Source organism: Xenopus tropicalis, chromosome 2 (assembly GCF_000004195.4).
Source record: "Xenopus tropicalis strain Nigerian chromosome 2, UCB_Xtro_10.0, whole genome shotgun sequence".
NCBI lineage: Eukaryota > Metazoa > Chordata > Amphibia > Anura > Pipidae > Xenopus > Xenopus tropicalis.
Genome location: NC_030678.2, coordinates 101,338,913 through 101,357,934, shown reverse-complemented (window position 1 = coordinate 101,357,934; position 19,022 = coordinate 101,338,913). Strand labels below are relative to the sequence as shown.

Here is a 19,022-nt window from a genome sequence, read left to right as displayed (position 1 = left end):
GTTTTAATTTGATCCAATCGAACTTGATCGATATAACCTACCGTAGGTAGGCATAATGGCAGACTGTCCACTCATTTGGCAACCTTGCCAAATGAGCAGATCAGACCATGTATGGCCACCTTAACCCCCCACTCTGAAGGACAACACAGCCCTGTGATCCTCTTAAGTTGACAGGGCATTACAAAATGTTATTTACAAACTAAAAGATGATACAAAGACCCACCCTTGATGCCGTGTGTATAATGCAGGCAATACAGAGTTGAAAATTAATTCTGTGATTGTATGTTGTTTTCAAATTAAAAATAAAACAAAAAAAATTAAATGAAAAATAATACACAGAGCAGGAACTGTGATACTGACGGTTTATAAGTATAAGGAAAACAGTAGATTCACAGAGCAGAAGATAGAGAGAACAGAACAACACCTTAAAGATGGCACTTTTAGAGCTTTTAGCAAGACAAGGAATTTGACACTTTTAATGCTTGATCTTTGCCATATATGGTATGATAACTGCTAAGGTATATTCAATAATGCTGTATTTTACCATATATATAGTATGCTAGCTGATAAGATGTATACTTTTATTGTATTCTGTGTGGGGGGAAGCATATATAAAGCTGGGTTAGGGGGGAAAGCACTTTGAAGTCCAGGCCGAAGTCAAAGTGCCTGGTGTCTTGTTTTGTTGGAATTGCTGCTGAGCCATAAGGTGGACAGGGTCCCTCAGCAATCAGTGCTAAGTATCAATAAATCTCTAATATTTATTTTTACTTATGTGTGTGTGTGTCAGTTTAATCACTCTACAGAACTTACAAGAGCATTTCTCTATACAATCAGGGATATCTAAGGTATGCACTGTTCAATTACAACTTTCAGGATGCTTGATTTTAAATAAATAATGTATAGATGGGTGAAATATGGCATTTTGGTAATTTAGTTGCTTTGGCCAACAGGCAAGTTGGATTTAAATGGAAGTGAGTGCTGACATACCCCAGTAGGTGGTATCTTCAGACAAGATTTGTCAGCTGCAATCTAAGCAGACTTTACAACACCAGGATGGCTATTCAGTTAGCACTTCTGACATGCAATTCTTGGGTCCTAAGTTTGATTCAACATAGGCACCATCAGAAAGTACGTCAGTATGTTCTTGCTATGTTTGATTGGGTTTTTCCACCATTCAAAAAAAATACAAGCAGGTTAATTGGCTCCTCATGAAACTGGTGTGATGTGTGAATGTGATAGAGACCTTAGACTGAAAACTCCACCAGGGGCTGGTATGAACTCTGAACAGTGCAAATGTTTCTGAGCTACATATAGGCTAATAAATAAATAATTCAACATGTGGCCCAGTTCACACAGGAAGTGCATTCAAAATCAGACGAAAATGTGCATAAGCAAATGATTTCAATGGTGAGGTGTGTTTTGGAGGTTGTTGTAGTAAATGTAAAGATACATTTTATAAAAATATTGCAAATCCTCATTCTTAGGAGGCAAAGTATACTATTGTCATCATCAATAACACAGATTTACAAATAGCCAACATATTCAACACAAGGGTGTATACTTTAAATATACATAATAATGATAATGCAGGAGAAAATTGATCCCAGCACAAGAGTGCTTATAATATTCAACAATACATATAAAAACTCCTTGAAAACACAATTCAAATTCATTAGCCCTTGGATTAGGACTGGGATAAATAGCACTGCTGACATTTGTGCATGCATCACATATAATAGGTAAAGAAAATCCTTCAGATTGCCAAGAGGGGATATGTGCAGTACAAATGATGCCATTTGAGTGCGGGAGATGTGCCCAACTGATATACATTGTAGGCAAATGTAGGCTTTACATGTCCTTTAAGATGGAAAAATTAAACCAGTTCTGTGCCTCTATATATGAATATTATGGAGGCACTTGAATTTCCAGAGAGTATTTCTAGGTATATATATACACGAGTACAGCACATACCATCTCCAGTCCAAGGCTCCACCAATAGGTTTTCTGGTCCAGACTTATCCTCCTTGCCCTTGACGTCACAAGCAATTAGAGTAAATTGCAATGGTTTTGCTGTATTAGTAAATACCATACAATTATTAGTAATACATATGTAAAATACTTTAATTTCTCATCAACATGTAGTAAATACCAATACATTACTAGTAAGTGAGGGCAACCATTGTAATGTAAATCATGAACAGTTGCCCATGTGAATATAAACCTTTCATGTTTGCAGACTATCTTCATTTTTAACTCCATGAGACTAGCAATTACTTCTGGGAAGTTTAAAAACATTAAGGTTTTGTGCCATTGCGGTTTTGTTTTTGACTTTGGAAACTCTCCATTTAAATCCAGGTAAAAATTGGTTAGTTTTGCATAACACTAATCTATTAAAACAGAGTCAATCTACATAATGGGTTTGTGCTATCCTGGCAACATTTTGTTATTTGTACTACAGGACAGAACCAAATTAACATATTTAAAATTTTTTCCCCCCAAAATAAAGACACTTTAAAAAATAGAAGCAGAAATACCACATACCAGTATATAAAAACTAAAGAGACACAATGTCAATATCACTTCTAGATCCATATGGTTGTACATTACCATATTTATACAGCAGATTCATTCGAACAGATTCCATAGACGAGATGAGAGCACATGCTTTGTACTGCAAATCCACATGTTCCATGATGGAACAAAGAGCAGTAATGACCTTTGCAACATTTCCTCTAGCTAATGCAAATGCTAGAAGGTCAAGGTTTACTTCTGGTGTAGGGCAGCAGCTTAAAAAGAACAATAATATACGGCTAATTATATTACAGGATCAGAGTGGGTAACCTGCAGCACTCTATCCACACCCTTGTTGGTTACAGTCATCATTTTTCATAAACAATAATAATTTAACCTACTGCTCTAAACAGATGTCTAGATAAGGGATCCCATACCTGTACTGATTTTTCCTTAAAAAACTTCTCATAAGCTCCTAAACTGAATACCCCACAATCAGACACAGTCACATAAAAATTATTTGGCCTTGCCATAACTTAGCCTTTCAGCAGTGTTGGACTGGTATTGATTTAATGTGTAATATAACACTTGATCAAACAGCTACCTAATGCAAAATGCCCCATAAATAATTAGAACAGAAGAAATTTAAATGATTTTTAAAGTAACATTCACTGCTCCCCCTCACCAAAAAAATCGACTTGAAGTATATTATAGATAACTATTTGTAAATAACTTGACTTTTTCCCACCTCTAGGCCTGCAGTTAGGTAGCTATAACGTCTAGACAGAAGTTTGAATTTCCAAATGGAGAGCTATACAAGAAATTAAAAATAAAACACAAAAATAAAGAACAGTTAAAGTGAATGCTACTGTCTACACAATACTACATTTTATACTATCCATATAATCTACCTATTTTGAATATGTTAATCTGAATGAAATATTGTGCAATGCCACATTTAAAAATCTTACCTTGCTATCCTTAGCAAAAAGCTGTTTACTTCCTCTAAAACATTTGGAGACAAAAAGTTAGGAAACTCGGTTGCACCCAGTGTTAATGACAGTGGTGGCATATGCTGCAAAGCTTTTCTGTAAAACAAAAGATTTCTGATAATTAAAAATGTATAAATACCAGGATATGTGTTAATCTAAAAAGAAGGATTTACAATTTACAATAAATAGTAGTTCACAATCAGTGGCACTGCTGCCATGATGCAAGTTGAGAATCAGGTGGCAGTGCCCCACAGGTTGCCAGGGGTGGGCAAAAACTTGCTTCTGGAAAGGGCTATTAAACTGAAAGTGTGTCTCTTCTAGTGCAGAGAACACATTTGCGCACTCTGCATTAGTGATGTAGCCCCCTCTGGACCCCCTCCAGCACATGAAAGCTGGGGGGCGAGGCTCAGCAGCATCGTAGGACCCGGCTCAGGGAATAGAATTGCCCCATACACAATACAAAGTTCCTATTATCAATAAACCTTCGATATAAAGGGGAAAAATACATATGAGTAATATGTACTTAAAGGAGAGGGAAGTCATTTTGCCATTTTACTGCCAATAGATTTGCCAGATTATTGCCACATAGAACAGTATATTTATTCTGCAGAAACCATTACCATACCTAAGTAAACAGCTTTAGAAGCTTTCTATGTTTGCTTAAGATAGTAGCTGCCATTTTAAGTTGCTTCCTGCCTGCAGTCTAGCCAATATAGCTCAGATCACACATTCCTAAGGGAGGGGGGAGGGAGTTCTTAGCATTCTCGTGGGAGGGGGTGCAGGAGAGGAGGAGAGAACTGGCAGACTCTGGCCACAGGAATTAGGGATGTTTCTGAGAGAAGAAGTCAGACACTGGAACATCATGTTTACAAAACAAAGAGACAAGAAATCCTGTGTTTCTTTACTGTAAGTGCTTATCGCTGTATTTACATAGACCTTTCTGATAAAGCTTACTACTTTTTTTTTTTTTTTTTTAGTTTTTACCTTTCCTTCTCCCTTAATACCCTGACCTGTAATCCCCTATCTACATTTCTGGGTACTCTGGTCCACCTTTAGAGACAGTGACTATTGGTGATATATCCAGGAGGTGCATCACAGGCTAGAAAAATCAGATGCAAAACAGAGAATACTAGGAACCACAGAGAACCCATGAGGAAAAAAAGCTAGAATAGGCACCTTGCCTTTTTAGACCAAGATGGTGGCACCACAACACCCTATATCAAGGATCCCCAACCTCGACAGTCAAGTCTAAAAAGACTTGGAGAGTAACACAAGCATCATAAAAGGTCATGGAGGTGCCAAATAAGGGCTAAGATTAGCTACTAGGTAGCCTCTATGCACACTATCAGCTTACAGTAGGCTTTATTTGGTAGTAAATCTTGTTTTTATTCAACCAAAACTTGCCACCAAGTCAGGAATTCAAACATAACTACCTGGTTTGGGGGCACTAAGAGCAACATCGATGGGGTTGGTGAGCAACATGTTGCTTACGAGCTACTGGTTGGGGATCACTGTCCTATATAATACCCACCTTGGTGAGGCCGTCCAAAAAAGAAGAATAAAGGTGACTCCGCGGAGCTTGCAAAGCAGAAATGGCCTAGAGATCCAAACCAGAACAAAACTGATCTGCAGCTGGTTAAGATTTTTAGGAAACACTACCTAAATGTTAATAAAAAACATTTTGAGGAGAAACTATTTCAATGTCTTTACTTTGCATTTGCTTAGTGGTTTGTCTATAATTGATTTTATAATAATTTACAATATATGTTAGTTTTGAAGTGAATATTTTATCTAGAGAGTAGATATATGCTGAGAGTTACAAAAGGTGTTTCTAATTGTATGTAAAGAATTGCATTAGTTTTCTGCCCCCTCCCTTCAAACACAGGCTAGTTCAATTAAGGGAGTCATTAAGGGTTTAAGACAGAGAAAAAAAATTAACTTTTCTAGTGAAACTGTAGCTATAAAAGTATATTAACTCTGTTAACTATGCTAAACTTATCTTTGCTGTTCAGATAAAATAACGATCATTTCTGTTTCAGGATGGCATTTTCATTTCGGATTTAAGAATTTGATAATGAAATATTTTTTATTATTACATATTTGTCAGTGTGATACAGGTTATTTCATTTGGAAAATTCCAAATCAAACCATATGGTATAAAATTATGAGCTCATCGTTAAAAAGAAATTTACAAACCAAAATCATGATGAAAATTGAATGTACGTTTTTTATGACAATTTGCCAAGACTGATCATTATTTTTTGAAATTTTTTTTTCATGTCTTTGAGACATGTCTATTTTTCTTTTTACGTTTTTTTGGTTTTTTTTTTAAATAACTGTGGCTACTTGTGATAGAGTGATATTTTGGAAAAGTAGTGGTAGAATGTGTATTGAGACTAAAGCTAAAAATGAATTCAGTTGCCATTGCTGTATTAGAAATAGGGGTTTGGTCAAAACAAAGTGCATGGCTGATATTTAATATAGTAAATGTTTAAAAAAAATAAAATTGCTTCTCAAAGAAGCACTGTTTAACTATATGAGCTGGGTTGAACCCGCCCAACCCGCGTGTATCGGGCCAGCCCACACATCACTAATGCCAATACATGTTCGGCCATGTTTCCCCAAGGTATGTATCTACAAGTAGACAGATTTTTCTCACTGGTATTTTTATGACTTGGGATGTAGGTGAGATTTGTTTTATCTCCATCAACCAGAATTACAGTTACTATCTTCAGTACATTGATTATCTATTTGATTAGTATAATAGGGACAAATATTGAATGTATATATTCAGTGCATGTATCAGTGTATGAGATCTATATTAGAGGAGTTACCTATTTGTAAACGGTTGGTTATTATTTAGGGATGAACCAAATCCACTTTTTTGGATTTGGCTGAACCCTCGAATCCTTCGTAAAGGATTTAGCCAAATACCAAAACAAATCCTAATTAGCATATACTAATTAGCTTTTGGAAGGGTTAAATGTCGGAAAATGTTAGAAAATTTTTTAACTTCCGTGTTTACGTGACAAAAAGTCACATGATTTTTAGAATTCGGTTCGGCCAGGACCATGGCCAAATCTGAATCCTGCCAAAAAAGGTTGAATCTTGGCCAAATCCCAAACCAAATCCTGGATTCAGAGCATCCCTATCATGATTTACAAAATATACTGATTTGCTAATAAAGGGATGGAATATAGCATAGCGGTTTGTCTATAATTGATTTTAATAATGATTTACAATATAAATGTGCTTTTTTGTGTGAATCAAATCTTAGGTTTGAGCCAAGTAAAGCAGCAGATTTTGGGGCAGCTATTGTCCAAGGTACAATGTCTTTGTATATTGCTGGATAAACAGTAAACACAGGTATTGTTACCCAACAAATATCCTTGGAATTAACAGACAGCAGATAGGCAATACACTTTATAAGAGACACTTTTAGTAGAAAATGATAACTGATAAAATAGGGATCCCCAACCTTTTTTTTTATCTGTGAGCAACATTTAAATGTAAAAAACACAAGTATTAAAAAATGTTCCGGAGCGGGAAGGGGCAAATAAAGGCTGTTATTGGCTATGTGGTAGCCCCTATGTGGACTAGTTGGCGGTACACCTGGTTTTGATGCAAACAAAATTGCCTTCAAGCCAGGAATTTAAAAGTACACACCTGTATTGTGGTCACTGGGAGCAACATCCAAGGGGTTGGTGAGCAACATGAGCCACTGGTTGGGGACCACTGATGTAAAATACATAACAGTACTATGTAATAAATTCTCTGATGCTGTATTTGCCAGTAGATACTTCCATCCTAACATATGGAATGTTATACTTTTTCTCTTCCTGAAGCCTTTGACACATTACATAGCTTCAAGAAGGGAAGCTATATAATAAATCTCATTTTAGAAACGGAGAAAACACAGGGTTAATGCAATTAGCTCTTAGCATAATACTGATACAGAGTTGAATGTTGAAAGTTGATGGACATGTCTTTGCAACTATGTAACAGTTAGTTTGCACTGAGCCATAAGTTTTGTAGGCCCATTGCTAATTATTTTTTTCTGTTTTTATAAATTTAGCATACAATACTTTGGAACTTTATATTCTCCCTAAAGTGTAACTCTTAGATCCCATAAAGGATAGGCACTGTTAAACCGTCTACCACATTTCTCAAGCTTTTCCACTACTACTGTGGAGGGTTTTAAAGCTTGTGTGACAAACAGCAGACAATGCTGCTAAACAAGCTTAAAAAAATTTAGGTTACACGTAGCAACTGCAAAAATTGGGAGCGCAATTTCTTTTAACTTACTGCGTGTGTTGCTGGACAGCTTGAGCAAGTGACGGGTTTGTTTCCATTGACGTTGTCACAAGCGATGTTAACAATGATAGATACCAAATTGCAGATGCATCTGATATAGATACAGCACGCTTTATCTTCTGATAGCCAACAGCTCGGAGGCCATGGATTCTGGTATCACACCCATCACTTAAACAACGCTTAATATTAATCTGAACATCTGAGGGGGGGGAGAAGATACTTAGAGAAATACAACTTTATGCTTATTTACAGGTTTATTGTTTTTTTTTAAAGAAATATTTAAACTAAAATATGAATATGTATGTTAACTTCCGCTAAAAAGATCCACCATGAAACTCCATTGTGCTATTCAAAACTGTGTGCTTTAGAACCATGTCAAACAAGAAGATTTGTTGCCTGCAGCAAGTCTTTACATTGCCCTGTAGGAGAACACATTATTTGTGGTGATGTGGTCTAATCATGGGAAAATATGATCGCTGAGGGAAGTGTTGAATCGCTAGTTGAATCTTTAAAAGTGTATGCCCTGCGATCAAAAAAACAACCATGACATCTATTCCTGCACTTTAGGGCATAAATCTAAAAAGTTAACTGTATAAAAGAAGAAAACTATTGTGTTATTCTTGACAAAATCTTCCATACAGGGCAACATAATGAGATTTAATTTGTTTTGTACTGGCGGAATGCACAATTTAAAATGGTCCATGTGCTTAAAAACACTGTTCACCTGTTAATATGTGTGCAAACGAAATAGAGAAAGAGTGATTGACCCCTATGTTACAGGAAAAAAAAGAAACCAGGCTGTTGTTATTTCTGTTGACTCACACATCTGACTAATGTTAGCGTTTTCCAATAATGTCACATAGCCTGTGATATGGCTGGGAATGTGAACCTCTCGGACCTCCTGGAGGTTGCTGGGATTCCTCCCGACTGCAACAGCCACATGCTGAGGCATGTAACTCTGGTCTGCAGCAGACACAGCGATGGACAGTTGTCTCAGAACTACATCAGGTTTCATCTTTAACCTAAGAAAAGAAAGTGAATGAGGTTTATCCAGGTTTATGCAGTATTTTTATTTTTAGAACATTATTCCAGTATGCATATATAATGTGTGAAAATTACAATGAACAAGAAAACCTTTTACGTCAATGTGTCCCAATACAGGTTTGGGAAGAAGATGCAAGAAGCAAGGGAGGAAGAGTATTACGAACACTGAAGGTAAATTGCAATAACTAGAGGAAGGAAAAAACATGGGGCAAGGGTGAAAGAAAAAAAAAAAAAAAAGATAGCCACTGGAAAGTGGGAAAGACTAAGCGGGAGAATTATGATTTTTCGAGCCTCAAGGAAACCTTTCATGACTTAAGGAACTCACGCAGGGTTTCGGAGTTGAGGTATACCTTAACTCACAAATACACAGTCTCTCAGTATAAAGATTTGCACTATATTTGTTACAGTATTTTCAAATAACATGATGCCACTGAGAGGTATGTGACTACTTCTGCTGAGAAATATGTAATAGGACCTGGAGGTCTTCAACTCATTACCCTATACACTTGTATAACTTCAACTGTGAGCACCTGATGGGTGTTATATGCTACTGATATTACAGACCTTGGCTATATACACCTGTTTTAGTTTTGTTTTTTTTGGGTTTTTTTAAGACACCCAAAGTATGAAATTGTAAAATATTACAAAGAAAATACCCACCCTTGTAATTTGTGAGTTTAATAAATACAGATAACCTAGAGGAAATATGTGCACAACTTTACTGGAAGAATAGCAAAAGGAATGTTTGTGAGGAATAGAGAAATTATGGTTATGCAGTGCAGAGTGAAGCCCCGCCCCCACTTCCTGTTCAGGTCTCTCATCAAAAAAAAAAAAAAACCCTGCTAATGCACAGACTGGCTCCTGCTACCTCCAGGCATGCACAGAAGGCTCTCCACTCTGACAACAGGTTGTTGAATTGAAGAGAGAACTGAACAGGAAGTGGGGGCGGGGCTTCACTCTGCACAAAGAAGCAAAGGAAAGGATTAACGTCTAACTGAGGAACCAGGTCAGACAGAATGCTGGGACAGGTAGGTAATTCTGTAGGCTGTTTAGAGTAATTTTACTGATAAAAAAAAAAGGTTTACTTATTCTTTAAGCTGCCTGTGCCATACTCTGCCTACCCCATGCTGCCTGTGGGTGGTTAACCGGGCAGGGGTTTGTTCTGGGAGTTTGTTAGCTTTTGTTAATAGTAATAATATGATCCCTAAAAGTTGTGTAATTATGTGCTGGGGGTTGCTGTGCTACCCCCAAAGGAGGTGTATGGACAGGTGAACCTGGCAGGGGTTTGTTCTGGGATTTTGTTAGCATTTGGAAATAGTAATAATATGATCCCTAAGTTGTGTAATTATGTGCTGGGGGTTACTGTGCTACCCCAAAGGGAGGTGTATGGACTTAAGGGTGTGGCTTAATATGACATAATAAACTGTCACATATCAATGAAGGGTGATATCCCTACAGTGAGGACCAATCATTTGGGTTTTTGCTGTGCTCCCACCATTAATGTGGGTATGATCTCAAAAGCTCTTGTGATAACATGGATGTGGTTTGAAGTGGGTGCAATTTAAAAAAGGGGAATGGTCATAACTAGCTTCCATTATCAGCCCTCCCCCATGAAGGCCAGAAAAATTCCGTTCCTCGGTACCACAGAAGTTGGACAGCACTGCCCTACAAGTTAGCTTACAATTGGTCCATAGGATCCAAAATGTACATTGATTGTTCTTGAAAGACACTCCTATATTCCTTACAACATGACTGCAAAAAATATTTGCAAAATTAGTTCTTTATTATGCAATAAGTTTTCAATCACTGGCCTAAAATCACTCATTTTAAAGGGAAAGCAAATATTTTAACCAAATATACAGAAAGTGCTTTAGTTAAAAGTTTTATAAATTTAATTTTAAGAACCATGTTTAGAAGATACTTTTTATATCTGTGGTCTCTGCAAGCAGTTCAGTAGTAAATTTCCTATGAAGCAGTCCTTTCTAAACAGAAGCCTCCAGCATAGGGATTACACTATCCTAGCACTGAGTGCTAGCCCAGAGTGGTTTGGCACTGTTGCAGAAGCAACCTCCATTACAAATCACTGACAGATCCACTGCACCATCAATAATGTGTATTATGGACAAATCATTGTTTTACTGTACTAGTTAAAAGAGCACGCAATATCTATCATTACACTGTGCTGAATTTAGGAATGCTGCCTTCACAGCCCAGCACAGGATCGTAATGGATGGCTTCCTCTAAACCACCCTCAGGGCAATGGAACACAGTACATCGGCGCTACCATGTGCAACAAATCTCCCAAACATGCCTTGCCATTGCATAACATTAGGATCAGTGCAAGTATAAAATTTATTATAGTGATACAGCTTAATCAAAGGAAATTGCCTTCTTTTGCATTGTTCTCTGTTTAAGCTGCATTTTGTGTGCCATTGCCTTAGAAATGTGCTTGCCTGCTAGCAGGAACCTTCAAATTGCTGCATACTGTAATTTGCAAAATACATTTTCAAACATACTCAAAGCTCTTTTTAAAATCCTAAACATGCAGAATAACTCAAATTTCAGCTTTTACCTTATCCAGTGAGAACGTGCACTTCCATCTGACTGCCAGTATGAGGATGTTTCCCCATTTGTCATCTTATAAATATCTGAGGCGCAAGATGAGGTTTCTATCTGACTATAGCACTTTGTCACGGTTTTGAACTGTAAGGATTCTTCATCAGAACTCACAACTGCAGGACATTCTGGAGAACAAATAAAAACAAGGAAACGTCAAATGCGGGAGAAAATAACATCTCAAAAGCCAAGCAACCAATATCAGCTAATAAATTCTATAAAAAAAAAAAAAAAGAATGTATATAATGCTTACCACTTTGCCTTAAATCTATACTATTTTGCAAAATGCTACAAAACTCTGAACAGTATTACAAAGTTTTTTCTTCATAAACTGAAAAATATGCAGTTTGTTCAATTAAGCAAACTTTACCCTTTTCTTTCTTCAGCAGCCGTTCTAAATAGTCCTTTATGACAGAAGCTCTCATAGTGCAAATGTTATTGCAACACTCCAGCATCGGATAAGGGATCGCAGTGCTGGGTACCCGGTTTCGATGCAGGAAACCCAGTATTTTTGCAGAATGTAAACTCAGGGGTTCCTTTGATTTTGAAAATATATCAATAAAACCTACAGAAACAAATTTTTACAGGTTAAAAGAAGACTCTAGTTGTACACAAAAACATATATATTTATCTAACAATATATTAATGGTAAATTTGAGCTAAGCACAAAATCTTGTCTTCTAGACAGGGGCAGCATGTGGCCAAGTCATGCAAAGATCCGCTTGTAGGTGATCTTGCCAAAAGAGAGGATCTTAATGTATATGACCACAATTAAAAAAGACATTTGTTACTAAGAAATTGTTTTTTGGTAGGTGCTCGATCAGCAGATACAAATTGTAAATGTAAATATTTTTTTTTACGAAAAATAGATATTTATCAGCTTCAGAGGAAAAAAAATGTAAACAAAACAGCAGTATCCATACCTGGTGTAAGAGAGCATGCCTGCAGCTGCCGGATCACATGACTCAGCTCCCCCTTAAGACTGGCACCACTAGAGGACTTGATGGCTTCTAACATGCTCTCCAGGTCCACAACCTCATCACCTTCAGCATCAAACTGTGAAAAGGCCTAGAAGACATTTGAGACATTAATCCCCAAAACTGAGTTACTCTAAAACAGGGGTAGGGAACCTATGGCGTGCGAACCAAATATGGCTCTTTTGATGGCTGCATCTGGCTCACTGCCCTCCGCATCCGGCATCCTTGGGACCCACCCTACCTTGCCCCTGCAGTTGGCGGATAGAAGACGTGTTCTAAGCCTTAGAACATGTCTTCTATCTGCTGAGTGCAGGCTACGCCCTCCTCTGCATCGCATCCGGCATCCTTGGGACCCACCCTACCTTGCCCCGCAGCATCCGCGGCCAAACATATTGTATGGCTCTCACAGAATTACTTTTTAAAATATGTGGTGTTTATGGCTCTCTCAGCCAAAAAGATTCCCAACCCCTGCTCTAAAATATAGGTGGTGAATATAGAAGTATGATTCTCTGAGCTTGCCATGAACAAGTTACATTCCTTTAACTGTCCATTTTTTCCTACATATTATTTTACACTTCTACCTGTGCAGATATGGTTCAGGCTTTTATTTGGGGATAAACAAACTGTGGTGTGCACAGAGAACTACAGAGAACTCAGTCAACTACACATAGCAGCAATCAGTCTTCCTTTTCTGCACAGGCCTTATTTAATTATTAGAGCCCATTTACTTGATCAGTTTATCTACATCAGGTGAACTAACTATATGATGCATGCAGCCTGCTCTGTAAACTAACTTTAAAACTGCATTTCCTAAGGCTGATGCCACACCAGGCGTATGGCGTATATTTTCAGAAAGCTGAAAAATGTTTGCCGAAAATATGCACAATACGCTCCTACCTGTGCCTGCACCTGAATGAATGGAATAAGCTTGGGTGTAGGCACATGTAGCAAAGATACGGAAAAAAACGTGAGACTTTGTTCTCTTGCGTTTTTATGCAGATATCGGCTACATGTGCCTGCACTAGAGCGTATTCCATTCATTCCGGTGCAGGCACAGGTAGGGGCATATGGTGCGTATGGCCTGGTGTGGCGTATACTTTCGGCAAGCCGAAAATAGCGCCATATGCTCCTACCTGTGCCTGCACCGAATGAATGAAATACAGTGGGGTGCAGACACATGTAGCCGGTATCCGCCGAAGATACAAAGTCTCACATTTTTTGATGGATATCGGCTACATGTGCCTACACCCAAGCATATTTCATTCATTCGGGTGCAGGCTCAAGGTAGGGTAAATGTACAGTAGCAGGGCGTATTCTCGGCAAGCATTTTTCAGCTAGCGGAGAATATGCCCATGTAGCATCAGCCTACATTAGCTAATGTTAATTAATTTCAATTCAATGCAGATGTTCCATCCACAAATGACTATACTAGATATCTTGAACTGCACTTGCATGGACAGCTTTTAAATGATTGCTTCAACTGTCAGTGTACTTCCATGCTTTATAAAGGAAACTCCCAACAAAACAAACAACAGAATTCATATTGATATTAACTTCTAGAATCCAATAACTGCTGCTCTTTCAATCCCAGATACTGTTCCATTGTGATTACATCTGAGTAGATGCCAAGGCAATAAAGAGCTCATCCAAGAGCTGAATGTTGTCTCCATCATGCAGAGCCAAAAATACAAGTCTGAAGTACAGGGCAGGGTCATGTTAGTATTTTTTTTTTATATTATCTGGCAAATTATCTTATTAATTAAATTACATCACATGGCTCTGCAAAGAAAACAAACATACAATCTATGATCTCTGAATAAATAGTACAGTATGCAATATTTAAATATTAAAACATTAGAAACTGAAATGACACAAATTTACAAAATGAAAAGAATATCAATATAAAAACCTAAAATGAGGTACAAATTATATGTAACAAATGTTGTGCTTACAACAATGATCGAACAATGGGTTGATGAGTCACTTTGTAACTTCCAAATTTTATTCACTGAGCAAAGCAACTGTGTGGACAATAGGAGCAGATTTGCTAATGGGGAAAAATGTCACTTTTTCACCAAGCAGCTTTTGATTTGGGTAATGTTTCATGTTTTATAAAAGGGAGAAACTACTGGAAACATTTTTCTGTAATTTGAGTGATAGAAAAAATCTCACCCTTTAGTATATCTGATCCCTTTGACATAAATGTGAGAGTTCCCTAAGTCAAAATATACAGATAAGCTAGACTGAGCATACCTCTAGTAACTGGCTAGTCAGTACCATTTACTTATTACATCCGGAGAGTTTAAAGGGGTAGATCACCTTTAAATGAACTTTTAGCATAATGTAGAGAGTGCTATTTAGAACTTTTAGCTTTTTGTCTGCAGTTCTGCAGTTTGGAATTTGAGCAGCTATCTGGTTGCTAGGGTTCAATTTACCCTAGCAACCAGGCAGTGGTTTGAGAGAGACAGCCATTTGAATAGAGGAGAGCCTAAATAGAAAGATAAGCAATAAAAAGTCAAAACAATGACAACAAAACAAAACCCCTTACAGAGCAACTGTTTTTTTGATGGGGTCAGTGAACCCCATATTAAACCTAGAAAAAGTCAAAAGAAAGTAAATAATTCAAAAACTATTTAAAAATGACCCCTTTAACTGCTGGGATGCAGGGCCGATTTTAGATCCAGTGCCACCCTAGGCAGGACCTAAACACACCTCCCAGGTTGCGGAAGTGTTGTCATGCGCACGGTTGCATGTGACATCACTTCCACAGTGTATCATGTCACTTCTGTGATTAAGTCTGATGAATGCTTATAGTCCGCACAGGTTAGACCTCCTTATGGTGTGTAAGTAAGGGAGGAAATTTAAATGAAGATAAGTATTCACTAAATTAAAATGTAAGTTTTTATTATAAACCACCTAAAAAAATTAGCAGGAAGCAGAGAACAATGTTGTTAAAAGTACATTTCCTTATTGTATCCAGAAAACTGGACTCCCTTTCTAGACCCAAATAGTAAACACTGTCACAATAAGTGATAAGGGAAAGTGCAAACCATAATTACATATGATATAGGCTCCTGGCTATTTTCAAACCATTGCATGTGAATAGGCATGCAACCAAGTTTTATGCAGCAGGGTTCAGAGCAACCTGAAGAAGTTCATAAACTAACTAAACCAAATATGCATTAGTTCTATTTGGCTGTTTATGACACAGTGTCCTGCTTCTATTTCCATGCTTACTGTGCTGTTCTATTTACCTGCTATATTTATCTCTGATTCCTCTTTTAAGTCACCGTGACTATGAGGTGAAGCTCACTATATGTTGTTTTTAAAGCTACAATCCAACATGAGAATAGAGAATCTGTATATTTATTATGCCCTTTCCTTTTAGTCTGCGTGTATCAAGAATTCAAATTAGATTTTAAAGTCTAGCGTAGGGCAGTGGTTCCCAGTTACTGGGGCTGGGCTCATCTGTGGACCATGTCTTTGTTGTTTGGATATTCTTGCAACTATGGGTGACTGTGCCGGCAAAGTGTTTATATGAATGTATAACATTGTTATAAGGGGGTGTAGTAATATTAAAGTCATGGTCTTGATGACCAGGTGTTAAAACATAGAGAAAGTTATGATAGTAATCCTATTCTTAAAACTTGGAATTCTCATAACTTTCAGTATAACTCCCAGCAAAGACAAAGCAAGGAAGTTGGAGTTTAGTGGAAGATTGTTGTGAGACAGCTAGGCAACAAGACGTGAAACCTTAGGTGCCACATACGTACTTTCTGACAGCGTCACACCCACACACAGTATGACAGCTCCCACTGTCCCATGTCCCCACAGGCACTTTACCTCCTCGCACTCCTCACGGCCGCTGGCCCTGCTCTCCAACATCTCAATGAATTGATCTTTGCTCAGCAACTCTTCCCCTCGACTTAGCCTCTCCTCCAGCCAGCGGAGCAGGGCACTCTGGTTCCGCGAAACCACCGACTCTGGGGCCCCTATTTCTCTCAGCCTTGCCGCTGCCTCCCTCAACCGGGCCTGCTCCAACAGGACACCTGGAGACGGGGGTAATAGCAGCGGAGGAGCCGGACCTGGAACTCCGGGCTGTAAAGGGTTAGCCTGCGCCCCAGAACCTGCCGTGGCATCTGTCCCTGTTGTGGCCGCCTCCTCTTGCTCCATTCCCGTCTCTTCCTCATCTCCGCTCCCGCCGCTTACCACGTTCCCCATGACTAAGCCTCAGCCTGACCTGCACTGTGTGTCCGGGGCCTGTGAGGCCCAGGCTGCCCCCGCCCACCTCGCTCAGACTCCGCCTTAGGGTCAGCCTACTTCTGACGCTTGTCTATAGCTGACAGGAGGCGGTAGTGGCTGCGTAACGTAAACTGCAGGTAGCAATTTTCCAACAGACTTTGGCAAGCAGATGTTTCTGAACTACATAAACCCAAAGTTGCAGTCCATCTAGCTTTCTCAACTTACAACACTTCTTCAAAAGCTGTAGTTTCTCAGTGGCGAACTGCATGTGATACTGATATTTAGTGATGAGCGATAGAAGTTTCCCAAAACAATTTGCCAATGGCAAAATGCTGAAATTCGCTGCAAATCTGTGCCTGGTGAAAAAATTCACTCATCACTACTGATAATCGCAATGGCCATCAGGCGCATTTAACACAGTAGCAATTGCTCGTCTTAACGCAGGGTTCCCCAACCTTCCCCAACACAAGCATGAAAAAAGTTCCTGGCTGTGCCAATAAGGGCTATAATTGGCTTCTTACTAGCCCCTATGTGGACTGGCAGCTTACAGAAGGCTCTGTTGGTGAGCAACATGTTGCCCGTGAGCCACTGGTTGGGGAACGCTGTCTTCACGGTACCCCAGTGGATCTGGCAGCAGCAATGCAAAATATTTGGCAAAAACTGAACCCTACAAAAAAGTGCTGGGGTTCAACTGAACCCTGAACTGATTTGGCACATCCCTTGTATAAAGAGAAAAACTTCCCTGATTATGTTAGTGTTATCAGCGGGATCGGACTGGGAGGTACAAGGCCCACCGGGGCTGCCACCCCAGGGGCCCTGCAGGTGCCCCTGCAGGCCGAGTCCCCTGCATCCCCTAACCCCCCCGCTGAGCCTCCCTTACCCCCCACAGGGGCCCCTGCTGAGCCTCCCTTACCCCCCCACAGGGGCCCCTGCTGAGCTTCCCTAACCCCCCACAGAGTCCCCCACCCGATGTCCTCCCCTGAGAGCACATAAGTTTAACACTCAAGGAAGGAACAGTCGGCCGGCCGGGGGAGTGCTGCCAAGGGTCGGGTCTGGGCCACCGGGGCCCATTAGGGCCGGGTCCCGGTGTCCTGGCAGCCCAGTCTGACCCTGGTTATCGGTATGTCACAGTGCCCTGTTTTGCCTCAATAAACATTAATTATATCTTAGTTGGAATCAGGTACAAGGTATTGTCTTATTTTTACAGAGAAAAAGGAAATCGTTTTGAAAAAAAACTATTTTATTTGATTTGATTATCTTCCCATAATTTTGAGATTTCTGGATAACGGGTGTCTGGATAATGGATCACATACCTGTACTGTAAGACTGAATAGTCCATGAAATTCTGCTTCTGGAAAGAGGCCTGTGTGTTGCTACTATGCCACTAAAGTGACAGACAAGCTGAATGAAATGCTTATTTATTTATATGCAGCCTAGTAGGGTTGATTAAAGCTCTTGTTTTACACAATAACAAACTAATCTTCTTTTTTCCATGTTCTCTGTTCTATAAAGTTCACCTTGTCATTCAGACCCTGCCCTGTTGTACTTGTGAGTCCCCAGAGCTGGTGTAACTATAAAGTAGAGAAGCATAGCTAAGAACATTAGTCACAGAGATTAGCAAATCCCCCCAAAATGGGGCTGATTTATCAAGTATATTTATGGATTGAGCCATAACAATTTGTGGGTTTATTATCAAAAATAATAAATCTGACCTTTTCTGAATCTATTTAATATAGATGAAGTCAGTCAGAATGTCTAGCAACATCTGGAGTGTTTGCAAAAGCTGATGGGGAAAAAGGTTAAACAACTTTAAAAAATCTCAGTAGGATTGTATTGGCTTTAACATAAATATATAGTTGCTAAGTTATCATCCATTTACAGAGAAATGCAAATTAGCCAAAAGCAAAGGTTTATTTGTTTAAATATGATACTATGGGAAATGGCACTGCCATGTTTTAAAGTTCTCTCTTTAGGGCAGTGGTACATGGGGAGATCAGGCGCCCATGTAAGCTGAGATTTAACCGCATGTAAGTGAATCCCTGGTTGGAAGGCATATGTGGCTTTGTTTTATAAAGTCGCCCTAAGTTTCCTGTGACTTTAGGAAATGACACACCGCATATCTTTTGCCACTGGCGGGTAATCTCCCTGTGTGCCAATACCCTTAAAGAGTCTAATATTTCTAATATTTTTATATCAAAATGCTATCTGTACCATAGGGCTTAAGGTGGCCATACCCGGGCCGGTTCTAGCTGCCGATAATGGTCCTTTAGACCCATGCAGCAGCTTATCTGCCCATGTATGGGCACGAACAACAGGCCTGCCCAAC

The 19,022-nt window shown here is 39.0% G+C and overlaps 1 protein-coding gene across 1 annotated transcript in view; it reads right to left on the bottom strand.

Annotated features, from left to right (window-relative positions):
• The window catches only part of zzef1 (zinc finger, ZZ-type with EF-hand domain 1), a 100,812-nt gene extending 84,034 nt beyond the window's left edge, over positions 1–16,778 (bottom strand). Inside the window, exons 1-9 of the mRNA XM_012957555.3 lie at positions 16,298–16,778; positions 12,401–12,545; positions 11,848–12,042; positions 11,434–11,605; positions 8,640–8,839; positions 7,809–8,016; positions 3,483–3,599; positions 2,608–2,786; positions 1,972–2,070 (exon numbers count right to left, since the gene is read on the bottom strand). Of these exons, the coding sequence (XP_012813009.1) occupies positions 1,972–2,070; positions 2,608–2,786; positions 3,483–3,599; positions 7,809–8,016; positions 8,640–8,839; positions 11,434–11,605; positions 11,848–12,042; positions 12,401–12,545; positions 16,298–16,675 (1,693 nt within the window). The 5' untranslated portion in view covers positions 16,676–16,778. The remainder of the gene's footprint in view (positions 1–1,971; positions 2,071–2,607; positions 2,787–3,482; positions 3,600–7,808; positions 8,017–8,639; positions 8,840–11,433; positions 11,606–11,847; positions 12,043–12,400; positions 12,546–16,297) is intronic.
• Between the last annotated feature and the right edge of the window lie 2,244 nt (positions 16,779–19,022).